Source organism: Streptopelia decaocto (assembly GCF_964273445.1).
Source record: "Streptopelia decaocto genome assembly, chromosome: 1".
Lineage (NCBI taxonomy): Eukaryota > Metazoa > Chordata > Aves > Columbiformes > Columbidae > Streptopelia > Streptopelia decaocto.
In genome coordinates, this window is record NC_138663.1 from 68,446,759 (window position 1) to 68,463,557 (window position 16,799).

Sequence of the window (16,799 nt, forward strand, 5' to 3'; positions counted from 1 at the left end):
TCATAGTTTCATGAGCATTTTAAAACCGCACTGTTGCTAAAAGGGGGCTAGGGAGGCGGTGCAGGGGGGGGTGGGAGGGGTGGAAGAAGTCTGCTTCTCCCTTTGCTATTTATTCTTAATCCTCAGCTGTCCCCTTCTTCATGCCAGCACAAATGTTCGTGAAGTCCTACAATAAATTGGATGAAAAAATAACTCAGGTTAAACTTAAACCAGCAAAGCAAACTCAGCTTAGTTTTAACCTGCATCAGTCCTCTTCCAGTTCACCATACAGAGGCAAAAACATTCCCTGCAGTTAATGACAAGTGATCAGAGTCATCTGAGTGCCTTTTTCAGCAGTGGTTGTCAGTTTAGGCTGCCTCACCATGGCCGATGGTAACACACTTTTGGTAGCATCTCTGTTGTGCTTTGACACAGCCCTTACTGTCTGACATTTAAACTGGGAGCATAGAAATATCTCAGCAATCTGTGGCATCTTTTGCCAGGATGTTTAGAAATAGAATAATTAATATTCTCAATTCCTAACTGCTCATGTTCTCAAAGAGAGCCATACCAGGTAAGAAAGAAAGATGTCAGGAGAAAAAGAGAAAGAGAGATACTGCCTTATAGATTGCAAATAATTTTTAGCCATGAATTCTGTGTCAACCTAAAAACTTTCACCACTTTATTTTAAAACAGACTTTCATGAAATATTGAAATGCTGTCTCTCCTGTGATTATGTTTGGAAGAAAGTAAAAGATCATGTCCCTGCTCTGTACAGCTGTGATGCCCAGCATTCATCAGCTGAGGCAGTGTTAACAATCTTGATTCTTGATTTTGAAATGACCATACAGCATGTTACATATAGCATAAGCTTGTTTATCTTCCAGTTTCTTATGTTCTGTTCCTTTCATATTCCATAAAGAATCGTTGTTGAACAGGAAGGTCCACATAAGCATTAGAATTTTCAGTGGTAAGTTCATTGGATCACTGATTTTCCCTGGTAGCATAAAAATAACAGATCAAAAAGTGTTCCAAAATACTAATGAAAATGAAAAATTGTCAACAAGCAGAGATTATTTTTATTGTTGAGAATCAACATCATCAGAATTTGAATAATTAATCAGGACTTGACTAATTCAGCAAAAGTGAAAAGCAAAAGTAGCTCCCAAAAGAAATCACAACGTTGTGAAATCAGCTCTAAATGCCACATTTAATGACTTACTATTGAGAATGTATTGCCAACATCAGGAGTACTGTTTTTACTAAAGTGAGTTCAAGTAAAAGCAAGGCAGTTATTCTGCAGTCTTGGTGTTTTAGACACCTGTGAAACTATTGATATGCAGAAGTTGTCCCTTATGTCAAATTTTATTGGAACAAACATTTAATACAAAAAAAAGATACAATTTTGAATTTTTCCCTCAGTCTTATTTTACTGCTATATCCACAAGTCTCTCAATGACTGATTCCCTCACTTTCATTGACATTTAGATGAAAAAAAGACTACTTTTACCATTTTGCATATGGATTATCACTCTGCTTTCGGTCCTCCAGCAAAACACTTTTCTTCCAATCCCCTTTCTAATAATCCAAGATGTTCAATACATGTGGCACAAGATGGCTCATTTACTAGCATAGGTTGAAATATATAAATGGTTGTCTAGAGCAATGACTTTTTATTATTATTAGTTGTGCAACCACAAGTCAGAAAAAAATATCAGTTTTGTAGAAAAATAGAGGATTATTTGAGAATCTTGATTATTACCTCTTTTTGTTTTTACACAGGGAAGCCGCAGTTCGCAGTTCTTCCAGTCAATAGGCTTCTGGGTGTCCTTGACTCATCAAAGAGACAGATCAACACATCTTTAGTATCTCTGGACAATCTTTGGGCAACAATCATAGAAGGTGGTCAAGAATATGTTGGCTGTGTCACAGAGGAAGCTGGGAGGTGCAACGCACTGAAGAACACAAGGTACCAGGCTGCGAAGGAGGGTGGGAGCCACCTGCTATGCCCTTCTGAACATCTTACACAGGCAAAATCAGGAGACAAGCACTTTCTTGAGACAGCAATCAAATGTGTAAGGGCAAAGGAGCAAGTCAAACAAAGACATGGTCTACTCTTCTACCACAGGAGTCTTGGTCCTCTCCATCTCCTTAGAGGGAGGTTTGTCTTAAGGCACAGGAAGACAGATTTCCCTGCATTACTTCAAGTACGAGTGCCTAATTGCAACTGGCCTCTGTGAAAGACGCACACAGAATGAAGGAAGATTTGAGTGATTACATACCATCTGGATCCAGTCAATAGCTGTCAATTGATACCTAACTTCAACATAGGGAAGCACTACAGCACCCTGAGTTATGGCTAAGTTACATCTATGCCTCCAACATCTGAGGTCTTTACAGTTCTCTTACCTTTGGTCGTGCTGAATGCATTCCTTTTTCTGACTTAGCTATGCCGGGGAAGATGGCAAATCTGGCTATTCTTATGTTTTCTGACTTGTAAGTAACTTCTTTCTATGAAATGGTGACAAAGAAAGTGAATCAGCTGGATTGCACTCAGAAATTACATCAATATGATTTTTTACCCAGGTAAAAATGCTTAAGAAAAATTATAGCAAACATGTGGGAAAGTACTACACATTAAAGCTTATAACTGAATTAAATAATGCAGGAAATACCTACTAACTTTATTACTGACTTCATCTATGAAAATATATTGGAGTAAAACTCTGTTCATGATATACTTTGACAAAAGATAAGATGATTAATGCTTATCAAATATGTGCTTGCTTTTCTATTCTATATATTTTGGATTCAAAGGAAATAGTTGGAAAATAGTTATATAGTTAGAATACCTTCTAGTTACTTTTTTCCTGTTCAGCAAAACATACTAGGTTTTTAAAGCTGCAGGATACTTTAGGGCATTAGTAGTGTACTGTAACATAATATTTTATTTATTAAGTGATAATTGAATTTTTTATAAAACACTTGTGTTCAAAGAATAACAAACATCAACTATGGAAATTTTTTATAAGGTCATCCTCAAATGAGCACATTTTCATTTTCTATAGGAATCAGATTCGAATCTCACTTTTCTAAGAGTCACTGTCATTGGATAATCAAATGCTAAGCTGTTGGTAACTGAGAAGCACCAGCCATTGCTGATGCAAGTACAGTATAGATATCTGAATGTCTTCATTCTTCTTTTGCCTTCTGGCAAAATATTACACACATTAAAAAAATATAAAGCAGACTTGAGGAATAACTAACTACACTGGCAACTACCACCTAATACTCTCAGTGTCTGGGGGTTTTTTTGTTTGGTTGGTTGGTTGGTTGTTGTTGTTGTTTTCTAATTTCATTGTAGTGCATTATTTCTATTTATATTGTCTGGTGGTCACATATTTCAACCTGCTCTTTGATATGCATACACTTTGCAAATACAAATGTTAACCATTAAGCTCTACTGTACTGGAATAGTAACTTCATGTACTGCCCTCTAACGTTGATTTCCAAGAGTTACAAACTTCTGTTTGCATTCTAAGAAATCTGCACCTATCTTCTAATGTTTCTGTTGAGATAGGCTTCACAAGGCATGTCTAAAAGAACTATCTGATTATTACTCTTTAGAATCCTTCAGTTTAATGAATCCTGCAAAAATAACAGAATGAAAGCAAGATTTACACAGATTTACTGGAAGTAAAAAAATGCGAGATACTCATGTAAGAGCTCTCGTCTGCTCAAGAAGGGAAACAGAAGGATAATCTGTCATCTTTGGCTCTACTTTACAACATACTCTATCTCCAAGAAGATAAATATCATCTGTCTTTCATGTTTGATCAGATCTATTGTCTCGCATTTTAGATTATTTCTTTGTTCTTCAGTCTGAGAATTTTTAATGACACCATAAATATGATTGCATTGACTTGAAGACTCTAATTATGAAAAATAATTTGGTGACAGAATTGAGATGCCTGAGCATTAAATAGAAAGAAGCTTACATACACTAAGAAACGTGTAGATCCTGTCTTTTACAGACAATGATAAGTCCTTCTGTGTTCTTATTCAGTCAAGGCTAAGGAAAACTAATGTTTAACCTTTTAGAGATCAGAGTTATATTCAAAAGCAATTTAAAAAAAACAGCAAAAAGCAAAAAAAAACCCCACCAAATCACAAGAAAAACCAAACCAAACCGAACCAAAATGGTGGGAAAAAAAAAATTAAATTTAGAATTTTCAATATCCTAAATGTATGGGAACAACCCATGCTGAAAGTCTTTGTTTAAAATGTGCACAAGCATCATGAATATTGAGTGTGTGAGGACTGAAAGAATCAGCACAGCAGAAACTCTCTTAATTCAAATAAGATCTGATTTTTTCACACCTTTTTAGCTTCCTGTCAAGAGAACGATGGCATGCATGAGTGGAGACAGACCAATAATTCTTTGAAGTAGCCAGACATACCATTTTAAAATGCAAAGAGCAGGTTTCTGCATCGAGAATCACAGGAAGTGGTAACACACATTTTTCATCTTGATGGTTTGCACCAATTCGTTACAAGTCTGTTGGGTTAAAGAAAGTTAAAGACAACAAAAGCAATCAAACATGAAGGACAGATGGCATTCATCTACCTAGAGATAGTGCATCTTGTAATGTAGACCTAACTGATCTTCCTAAAACTAAAGAGCAGTTTAAGGAAAAGCATCCCACGGAATCCCTTATGCCATTGATCTCAGGAAATGGCATTCAGGCTTTCTTGTTCCTATTACAAAAATAATGGGAAAAGGTTTGTTTCCCTTGTTAAATCCCATAGCCTGAGTACGCATTAAGGTATACCTTTATTATTCAGCTACATTAAAGATCCAGAATTTCACATTAATAGAATATCCAAGAATAACCAATACAGGCCAAGGAAATGAGGGCTGGGTTTCAGACCTCTGGAATCATATAACGAATTATTCACAAGTTGAGAGCTTTGGAATCAAAACAATTTATTTTTTTTTTAGAAATAATGAAAGTTGAAATAGTGGTCTTTGCCTTATGGCAGTAACGTGGTTGATATTGGGTCAAGAGCAAATAGACAACCAATCTGCAAGAAAAAAAATCAGTGAAGCCGTAAATGGAATGCTTTCTGAAGGCTTGGGTTAGGGATGACGGTAGCAGCACATGTATTTGACTACATATTTAGTGGTAGCTAATGATTTTTCATATTTCATAGAGATATGACACATATTCTCTGCACATCGCATTTTCTACAAGATAATGCTAAAGTAAGGAAGTGATTGCTCACTGCTGGTCAGTTAAGTCGCATTAATGTCTCAGCTGCAAAATTTTTATATTCTCACATGCTGCTTTGCAGGTGTGTTTCTAGAAACATGAGGGCAAGACAGAGAAACACAAAGGAAAAACTCAAGACTGATAAAACGGTACTAAGGCAATATCCATGGGTTTGCCAGCATTTTGAGGAAGAATTACACTGTATAGAGAGATTCAAACAACGTGACAACATGTCAAAATTAGACACCGAGTAGACTCCAGCTCTACCAAATCTGAAGAGATCAGGTTAGACTTGGATATATAGGAGAGTACAATAAGCCTACAGGCTACATGAAAAACTCAAAAGATCTCATCTCATTACCACTACCAAAAAGCTTTCTAACAGTGTGCTCTGCTCTCAGGTTCTGAACAGATCACCCAAGGAAGCTGGGGACTCCACCACTCAGACAAGTATCTGTCAGGACAGGACTGAAGGATTCTGCATCCACGCTGGGGATATGAGCTGCTCAGAGTCTCTTCCACACCCACTCTGTCTAGTCCCCAGGAAAGGAAATTTTACAGCTAGTTCCTTTTACGAGTTCTTAGATAACTTTTGTTGAAATTCAGTGTAGGGCTGGGTCTGAGCATAGAAACAAAGCATAAACAAATTATTTTCAAGAATTTATGAGTAAGTACAAAAATATTTTATAATAAGCACCTCAAACACTAAAGAACAACTTCTATCACAATGATTACCTGCACATTAGATAATCCTTAGAATAACAGAACTAAATAGAATATTTCAGTTAGAAGGGACCTATAATGATCATCTAGTCCAACTGCCTGAGTACTTCAGGGCTGACCAAAACCTAAAGCATGTTACTAAGGGCAATATTGTTCTTTTTTACTAATACAGGTGCAGTTCTAAAACAGCAAGTATGTCAAAACTAAACTCTGACACACAAACCAACACATTGTCTGATCGCTTTACAAACTGACATCAAAATGCATTTCATGTCATACCATTGTGCAACTATTGGAGAAATTATGTACAGACAATTCTATGTAGCATTTAAAATTTAAAGCAACTGTAATTCTCAGCAAAAAAATAATTTTCCAAGGTTGGAAGCAGGTGGAATAACACAATTCCTCTGTTACTAGCAGAAAATAATAATTACTGTAACAATCAGTCCCTAAATCAATTTGGCTGCTTTTGACCATGTCCTTTAATAACCCAGGACGCAAAGGAAGTCATCTTTTATACAAGAATCTGCACCTACTAGCAAGACCCCCTTTCTTCAGGTCAGATACAGAGTAGCTTTGAAACACACAATCAAGAACATCTACTACTTCCCTTTCAATGACATTTTGTCTAACTTCCTATGTGAAATTTTCACTCAGGAAAAAAAGTGGAAATACTGGAAAATCCTCATGAACTGGAAACCCATACAAACTTAAGGGGGGCCTCAAAGACAGGTGACATGACTAAAATTATGTAAATTATGTAATTTTTGAAAGATGCCAGGATTGAAACCAGAGGAACACAAATCTCAAATATATGTTTCATAGAGAAAAAAAAAAAAAGGGTGAGAGTGGAGGGAAAAGGAGGTTACTAAATCTTTTAGCTGTAGAAATATTTTCCTTAAGTACCATGTTGATAAAATACTTTGCATTTTACATGTTTCGCTACAGCATGAAAACATGTAACCACACAAAATTTAAATGTATCCCTGAAGATACCATAAAGGCAAAACGATTCACAACAGTTTAATTTCAACAGAAAGAGCCCTGGTGACTGCAATGCAGTGAGGGACCACACAGCTGGTTTTTTGTGACCACTACCAGTGGAAAGAAAAGGACTGAAGCACAAATAGGAGGCAATGGACTTGGATGCTGCAACAAATCACTCTAGGGCCCAAGGCCCTTCGTGCTTCCCACTTTGCTACAGCTGTTTATTCTCTGTATGCCTCAGAAAGGGGCTACCTAAGTAAGCACAAAGAAAGGGAATCAAGGAGAGGAATAAGATAACTTAAATATTATATACTAGTTGTCACAAGCATTATAATTGGATACTTACCTTTCCTTCTGTTGGTCTTTTGCTTTACCCTTGTTTGGAAGCAGTTTCAAGCTGATCAGATGTCAACCTGCTAAAAGCTTTTTTTGATGTGCCATTTTAGCAAGTTAAAACAATTCAGGAACGAGTCAGACAAGCACTAGAGACAGCAGGCATGTGCCTCCCCCCTCCCAAACTCACTTAGCCCAGATCACTGGATCACACTTCACTCAGGGCTATGCAATTCCAAGTCAAGAGTCAGGCATCCAAAATGCGGATGATGCAAGATGTTATGTCATAATGCCCACGTTTCCTTGCTTCTGAGAAACAGATTTTCATCCACAGATTTCTTCTAATTCCTTCCATGAGGCAATATGCATATTTTTTAAATAAATATGTATTTCTTAGCATCTTGTTTCAATAATGTAAGTACTATACAGCTAAAAAGTATTTTGTCATACCACAGTTTTACTTTAGGCAGCACCGTGCTTTTGCCTGTGTAATTACGCTAAATAGGGCTATATATTCTCTTGTTAATACAATTGACTTGATCATGACCATATCTTTTATGTAATACGGGGACAAATGCATCTCCTGTAGTATCTGACACAGTCAATACACTTAGGAAAGTATTTACATTGTGGACTAAGAAGTTTGAAAGGTCAGTCTCCTTACTCAGTAACTATCACTCCAAAGCTTTATAAAATCCACTAACTATGCATGGTGTCATGGTCTTCAATGAAGACCAAGGAGCTCAAAGCAAAATCCTTGCTGTTTAAGCCTGACTAACACTGTTGACTTCTGATACGAGTATGCACATGCAAAAATATTTGCAGGACTGTAGCCAAAATTTAGAAGAGATTTTCAAAATAAATAAAGTAAATTGATAAGACTAATTAGATTGTATAAAATATTTTATTTTAGGGGTTTCTTTAATACAACATTCTAAAAAATAATTATATCTATAATACATAAAAATTCATTAAACTCCACATATAAAATATGCAAACATTAACAGATATTGAGAGAGTGGTGACAAACTTTCCAAGAAGGGGGTGGAAAGTGATAACTTCACTCTTCCAAGAAACATATTTTGAACTGTGACTTTCATTTGTGTTAAGAATCTATTTGAGGTATCAAATTCTATAATTTGACATGGTGCTGGCTAGACTATTTTAATGCCAAGAGTTTAGGTATCAGAGAATTAACATAATCAAAACCCCGCACCTCTGAGTATAATACATCAAAGAGCTGGTGACCCAGATGCCACCTTGCTTAAATAATATTATTATTCAGTAGTTCTTAGGGCTTTTGCAGAATTTTGCAGAATAAAAACTAGCATTTTGCAGAATAAAAACTCATTATAGAATTAGACATGTACATAAACAACAGTCCTACAAAATGTATGATGCCATGTAGCTTTTGCTGCCCACTCTGTATAAGCAAAATAATTTCCAAAGTCTTTTCCTTCATGCGGCACCTTGCCACTGACCACTTAACTGCTGGTAGCGCTGGGATGCAGCGGTTTGACTCTTGCTAGTCTGGAGAGGCCGAGTCTGAGACACGGAGTAGGTGACTTAACCGAAACATATTTCATAGAGTTATTATTACTGCTTCCTGATGCAGCTGAAAACAATTTTAAAACAAAAAAAAGTGTAAGAAGTTTAGAGGGAAAAAAATCATGTAACTGTTGTCTTTTTATAGTTTTCATAGCAGAACAAAAAAAAGTATTCTAAACACACTGCAAAAAAGGCTGAACAGCATACCATAGGAGCACATGAAAATCAGCATAGTCACTGGGATTCAATCTATTTGGGAGCAAATGCAGCAGGTATGGTGCTCATGTTTAAGTAACCAGCAACACAGTGCAGCAATACCGGACAAGCATATAAATACTACTCCCAGTGTGCATTTTCAGGTACTCCACTGGGAATCACACAATTGAACACAATTCTAAATGGGAAAAGAAGGCTTGAGAGCAAGGAGTCAAACAGAATGAAATACATACACAAGAGTAAATATGAAGGAAAAATCTAAGTAAGAGGCAGGAATCAGCAGCAGCATGCTCAAACACCTTAAGAGAATAAAGCTTCTCAGCATTTGCTTTACTAAAGCAGTTAAAACACTCAAACATATTTCTAATGTTATTTGTTTATAACAGATAATAAAGCAGCATGTACAAGATATAAAGAAGGCTCCTAATGAGAGAGAAATGGCCACAAGACAACCTATTGATTAAGATTTGATCCACACTCTGGAAAATATTTTATTAACCTCCCCACATAAAGGAGTCAAGGATAATGCTGTAAGAGGAAAAGAAGTCAGAGATAGCTTTTTCTTTTACTTTTTTTTTTTTCCTTTTCCAATCTAAGATCAAAGGAATATCTTTCACTATAAAAGGGCAGTATTTTTTCTGAAATATTGTTTATTTGTTTGCTTGCTTTTAGAAGAGACTGCTAAAAACTCAGGTCAACTAATTTATCTGTTTATAGTTACAATCTCACAGGTACCTGGTGGTATCCATTTAGGTTTCTTGTCTGTTACAGGACTCGATGTATGCAAAGGCCTCCCAACTGGTTCTAAAGAACTAGACGTCATCTTTTGTGTGGGCTCAGATTTTTGTTGCATTGTCCGTGAAGAAGAAACTACAGGTGATCCTTAGTTGGAAAATAAAAGCAATCTTAGAAAGCATCACACTGCATGTGGTGATAGATCATTGTACACCAGAAGCTCTCTGCATTGAGTGAAATAATGAATATGTTACTAGATTGTCATGTCTTTAACAGTATATATTTATACAGTCAGTCCTGTTACACTCTGGAATTTCAATCCTGTTTTGAAAACAAGTAGTGAAACAACTTCTTCTTGAAGACTTGCCAGACATTGAATTTGTAAGAGGGAAGATTCTTCTGTCAGCTACACAAAGCAAACAATTTCTTGTTATAACTAAAACTAATTTCAAACTAAATCACATGTTGTAAACTCAGGTCTGAAATTAAAACACATTACCGAGTCAGACAAAAGATTAACACCATGACAAGAATTTTCTTAAGCTATTTAAAGTAAATTGTGTTAGCAACATAGTGAACAATTAACTCTGAAGGGCATTCATGATGATTTTTGCCAAGTAGTTAGAATTAGTATCGTTTAGCTAGCCTTGACTTAAAAATTTAAAAATGCAACTGCAAGAGGAGGCTCTGAGATTATAATTAAAAAAATCCTCAAATCACTCGTTGTTATTTAACCTTTTATTAAAAGCTAAATATATAAAAATAAATGAACTCCATCTCTTCACTCTTGTCTGCTTTTATTGTAAGGAATGTCAATTTACTATAAAGGTTCTTTCAGAATTTTTTTTCTAGTCTCCCCCCATTACTCTGCATATAGCTAATTTGCATCACAACCCTGCAGGCAGTCTCTCAGCCAAATTCATCTATTCCTTAGTGAAAATAAAGGGGACTTTTATCATAAAGAAGTTTCTTCCAAATTCATAGTACAAACTTACCTGTAGTATTAATCTTGGATGTGGGAGTTTTCTTCTCTCTTTCAGCTGACATATTTTGTCTGGTTTTCTTTTTACTTCCTTTGGCCTTCTTCTTTTCCATAGCAAAGTCTATATCATCATCTTCAGTGTAATCTGAATCTTCTTCTGACTCCTCACCTACAGCAGGGAAAAGGGATGCCATCTCTTTAAAGGAAATACAATTTACTATTACTCTAGGGCCTTCCAATCACATTCTGGTCATAAAGAACCAGGATATCTCAAGGATATAGTAAAATAAATTTGGATGTATTTGTATGTCAATCTGAGAAAGAAACAGCCTCCATAACACATTCTGTATTTACAGAATTCTTGCTCTGTACTTCCATAATGGAATGCCCTGGTATAAGCTGCATACAATAATAATTTTAACAGCAGAATTACTCATATTCCATGTGTACAAGATGAAAAAGCTAAAATTACTTGGCAGGGACTCTGATTTTTATATATTCTCAATCACGGCTATTTAAAGTGGAAAAATACTATAACTCATTTCAGCTGTTAGGAAGATGTTATATACTTATTATTTAAAACCCCCAGACATCAGCAGATCTTAAAAATAACTCTCTATCAATATGAACATCTGGATTATTCCCCTGATATTTTATTTCACTGACAATTCTAGAAATACTTTCCAATAAATCTTTCAGCAAGGAATATATCAATGGATACAGACATGTTTACCACTGGGGAATGAGAGACGTCTATCATAGTCTGCAGAAATTCCATACCGGGCTGCTACCAGAAGTAGAGTATGAGGAGAGACTGACCTCCAGTCGGATGAAGAATGGTTTCTGAGAGTTGAAAATTGGAGGAGGGAAAGAAGGGAGGACACTTATTTTTTTAAATAAGCTTAAACAAAGCCAATACTGAAAGCACTACCACCTGACACTACTCCAGAGTCTTTGTTTGGATGCAAACCGCAGACAACAACAGGAAATATGAAGAGAAGAAGTATCATTTTTGCCAGTTTGAGTAATGTGTATAAATAAGCTCCAATGTTTAATTTAGTGTCAAAGTGCAATTGAGATGCCACTAGTATTAAAAAATAAGGCTTCAGTAGGGGCGGAGGAAAGACAAAGTAGAAGCAGTATGCATTAAACTGAAAATAAAAACTAAATGTAAGGCATCACATTCAAAGCACATCTAAGGAGGGTGTTTTTATAGAGAAGAACTTACTGGGTACAGACTCTGGTTCAGAGTCAGTAGCATTCTCTCCATCATCACTGTCAACAGTTCGTAACTTCTTCTGCTGTACTGGAACTTTAGATGCCGCTGTCCTTTGCCTACAGTCACCTCTAGGTACATCATCATCCATAACCTGATTGAGACCTAGAAAACAAAAGGTGTTCTAATTAATTGAAATTAACAGTAAATCTATTCTCTGATTCAAAAAGAAGCAGGAATATTAGTGATTTTGAAGTACACTATACAGAAGCATATCATTGGCACTTGTTTTCATGTGATTCTCATTTTACTCTTTTAACTGACCAAACTATAATTCCTGGTTGTGAAAATTATTAGTATTTATCTGTAATCAAACAAACAAATTGACGGAAGATCAAAACTAAAATTGGAAAACTGAAAAAGTTTCCAATGGCACAGCAAATGTTTTAGTCACATTTATTTGATGCTTAGTCTTTACGGATCCATCGAGGAGCTGAGGTTAAGTGTAGCTTCTTGAAGAACTAAGTAAACTCAGCATCTAAAAACATAACATCTGTTGTTTTTTCCAACTGGCTTTTATTGATCTGTAATAATTTCATTCAGTGACCCAGAGATTTTCCATTTTAAGACTGGGATCAAATTTTTAATGAAAAAATGAATGCATCCTTCAGTCTTTATTTAAGATAAAGACTCTTCTCACCTCAGTGAAAAACAGAAACCAATGGAAACAAAGAAGAGAAAAGCTATTTAAATGTATCTTGAAATGCTATTTCTGAAAAGACAGAGTATGAGAACAACTTACCTAAAAGTTCACTGTCTACACTGCAGTTGGAAAATGTGGGTCTCCTGTGTACATTTTCTGATTCAATAGTCTCACCTGTTTTAGCATCCAGAAAACAAACAAACAATAATATATTAGTACACAAAAACCACATTGTAAAAAGTCAAGATATTAAGAAATTAAAATAGCTAACATTTTTATCTGTCTTTAGTCAAACTATATGCTTGGAAAATCTTATAGAAGAGTTATTTCTCTCACAGAAAATAACAAGAACGTAAGAAGACAGGCACCACCTAGAAATTCTCATTTCTTTAGCATGACATCTTGAAATAAAACATGACTTTCAACCTATTTCACTGAAAAATAAATTGTCATGTTTGAATTCACTCCATATAAACAGTGTTGTATTGAACTGTAAAATAACCTTGTCCTTCTGAATTTTGCACCTCAAGTCTATTTCCAGATTTGTCTTTGATGGATAAGGCTAAGGCAACTTCCAAACCTCTTTGATAAAGTTTGTCATCCAAAGATACCCTGGAAAAACAAAATAAAACAAATATGTTAAATAATAAAACAATGACATGAGTGTTACAGATCTACTTCTGCCACACTGAACTTCTTTAAATTCAAATACTTGTAAAGAGATTAATATTTCAATACATACTTATAGCATATCATATGAATATTACTTCCTGAAAAGATTTGAAGTACATACTAATATTTACAGTACAATAGATTTAAAAACATTATACAATGCAAAACATTTGAAAAGATTCGGACAAAGTACATCCTAAGAATGAGATTGTTACAGATCAATAAAAGTCAGTTGGAAAAAACAACAGACATCATGTTTTTAGACATTGAGTTTGTTTACTTCTTCAAGAAGCTACACTTAGCTTCAGCTCCTTGATGGATCCGTAAAAGCTAAACATCAAATAAATGTGACCAAAACATTTGCCGTGCCATTAGAAACTTTTTCATTTTTCCAATTTTATTTTTGGTATCACAAAAAAAGATGATTACATTTGTCTGAAATACCACACTGAAATGTAATAATATGCACCATTTTACCACCAAAATAATCAGATTTCCTTTTTCATTGACTTCGTATTTTCTATTGAGCTTTCAATATGTTCTTTCTTAAGGAGTCAAACTTGTCTTTATATTTCTCAGTTTTAGGTGTGCCCAGTAACTCAGAATTGTTACAATTATTTTGCGCTGTAGAGATATCAAGACATGATCAGACATGCAAACCTGTTTCTGCACCTATGCAGGCCACTTGGAGTTTGGTAGAGGTGTAACAAAACAGACATAACTCACTACCCAACTCAAACATATGCATAATGACAATATCCCTGATTTGCAACTATACCAATAAAGCAGAAAATCATTATTGCACTAAGTTGTTAGCTATTTATTCTGAGCCACTTAAAACTCTAGGGGAAAAAAAAGAAAAAACAAATACTCTCACTGAAATCCAGCTTTACATAGAGTTGGCCACATTTCAGCATTTCTTACCTCTTACTAGGTGTCTGCTTTTGTAATGGAATTAATTCGTGTGCCTTTTTTTGCTTCTCTTTTTTCTCCTTCTTTGGTTCCTTGAGCTGTGTTCTGGATTTTTTGCTTGAAGGTGCAGCAAAGTCTTCATCTGTTTGGGAAAGAGCAATAAACTTTAATGGGTTTTCCTGTATTCTATGGCCAAAATAAAGCATTCAACTTAATTTCATCACACTCTGAAAATATACCAAAGATAACCTCTTTGAAATTAATTCTGTTTTTAAAGAACATAACTATATTATTCTTAATTGTATTTTAAAGGAAAATTTAACAAGAACTCTTTTGCATACACTTTCATTCACGCAGTAATTATTTCAATTTTTATTACCAATATGGCAATAAAGCTTCAATTTTCAATGTGTTACCAGATTTTCAATAACTAGAAGTTCACTTTTTGATATAGTCAACAGCAATCAATTACAATAGCAATCACTGTCACTAAACAGTTTTATAGCTCTTGGTGTTTTGGGAATCATTCCCTTTCTTAAAAAATGTAATCTGCTCCCATTTTCTTCCATTTTTGTATTGCCTCTTACCAAATACAATGCATTTTTTCAATTTTCAAAGAAAATTATAAGCATACCAACTGAGGACATTGCATATCACAGTGCAAAATAAGGAAAAATATAATCATCTTTAGTATTCTCTAAATGATGGAGAACCTTGGATAAGATCACTAATGGTTCTGAGAAATTGTACTTTTCTTTAATATTACAAGTGGTCAAGTACAAACTAACAAAAGTCATGCACCACATTTAAACTAAGAATCTGCATTAATCCATATGATTCACACGAGACCTTCAACATATTTACTTTTGCCCTCCCCTCCCCACCAATTCAAACTGTTCCATGGATCCTGCAAACAGAATGCAAAACAAAACAAAACAAAAACCCATTAAAATAATCAAATTCTCTAAGAAAAATGCACAACACCCATTAGAGCTTGGAGTAAAGGAAAACTGTAGTGAAAACAAATGGCCTGAATTATCAATGAAACTCAAAATTTGACTGCTATGTCCTTGCCCAAAATGCATCAAGACAGAGCTGCAGGAAAAACATTAGATCTCCATACAGATGATTCACAACTCCTTGATATTCTGATTGACAATGCTGTGAATTGATCATAAGGTAGACATGAAGCAATCAATTACCACTGAAAAATGAGGCAGGGAAAGAAATGGATTTTCCTGCAACAAGACACAATGTATTTGACAGTTTCCTGACATACTGTTGTTATACTCTGGTTTACAGTCATCATATTCGTGTTGAATTAGGATATGTAACAGTGTGCCTGGATTATTTCCAGTGAAAGAGTAATAGCCTTCTCAATTATGTAATTCATTATAAACAAAGACACTCTGAGAATAGTTTGCATGGTTACATATTGGGCATTTTGTAATGCACAAGAACACACTGCTTACCATCATCTTCCAAATCCCCAAATTGAGAATAATCGACAATTTTCTTGTTCCTGTTGGGGGAGGAGGGGGGGAAATGTACACTATTAATCTTTTCAGACTGAGCACCTTGACTTGCTAACTTGATATTTGGGTAAGTCACATTTTACTTTCTTGTAAAACTTTTTATCTTAAAAAAACCCCTTTGGAAAACTTTTTTCTTAAAGCAATGTATATTCAAATGTACGTAGAACCAGTGCTATTGGATACAGTACCATTAGGAATAACTTCTAGGTTTTAAAAAATCTTAAAATAACAGTACTGTTGTTCTCCTTGTGGCAACACTGTGACCTCCTTATGCGCACAGCATCTCAGAACTGCTACTAGGCAACTGAATTTCTCTCCTGGGTGACCTTTAGGCACTTGAAATGCCTTCCCTGCACCTTAAGGCTGTTTCTTAAGTGGCACTGCCGTCGGTGCAGGTGATATCCTACCCAGAGGAGGCACCGGCAGCACTTTCAAGCCCACCCCGTGGCCAGAGATCCACCCGAGGGGCGCCACCCGCCAGGGCCGCTCTTCGCGGGACGCAGTGACCCCCGCCGCCCACTCCAGGGAGAAGCCCCGCGCCTCCTTCCAGCCGGAAGGGAAACAGCGCGGGCCCGTCCTCAAGCCCCGCGCTGCAAGAGGCCACGGGGAAGTTCGGTCTGGAGGCGCGGGGCTGCGATCGGCGGCCGCGGGGCTGAGGGCAGGAAGGTCCCTCAGCCGGTAACGGCAGCTGGCGGCGCGCGCGCCCGAGGCTTTCTAGGAAACGCCATTCGGCGCCGCTGGGCACGAGCTGCCCGCGCGCCTCGAGGCCGCACGGGCGACGGCTGAGGCGACGGCTGAGCCGCCGGCTCGCGCCCTTCGTGCCCCGCCGCGCGCGACCGCGCGCCGCCGCACGCACCTCCTCACCGGCCGCGCCATTCCCGCTCCGGGCGGCGCGCGGCGCCCAACGGCCGTGGGGCCGGGGCCACGCGCCGCTGACGACAGTCCTGCCCCGCCCCCACCCTCCCCCAACCCCCTTTGGGCCCTA

The 16,799-nt window shown here is 36.7% G+C and overlaps 1 protein-coding gene across 1 annotated transcript; it reads right to left on the reverse strand.

Annotated features, from left to right (window-relative positions):
• Positions 1-8,182: 8,182 nt before the first annotated feature.
• On the reverse strand, positions 8,183-16,772 carry RAD51AP1 (RAD51 associated protein 1). The gene is made up of 9 exons (XM_082060336.1): positions 16,671-16,772; positions 15,752-15,801; positions 14,292-14,421; positions 13,198-13,307; positions 12,795-12,869; positions 12,005-12,157; positions 10,790-10,945; positions 9,795-9,941; positions 8,183-8,910 (listed from the first exon to the last, which is right to left on the reverse strand). Exons 1-9 carry the CDS (start codon positions 16,688-16,690, stop codon positions 8,780-8,782), a joined length of 972 nt encoding a protein of 323 aa, XP_081916462.1. The 5' UTR covers positions 16,691-16,772; the 3' UTR covers positions 8,183-8,779.
• Between the last annotated feature and the right edge of the window lie 27 nt (positions 16,773-16,799).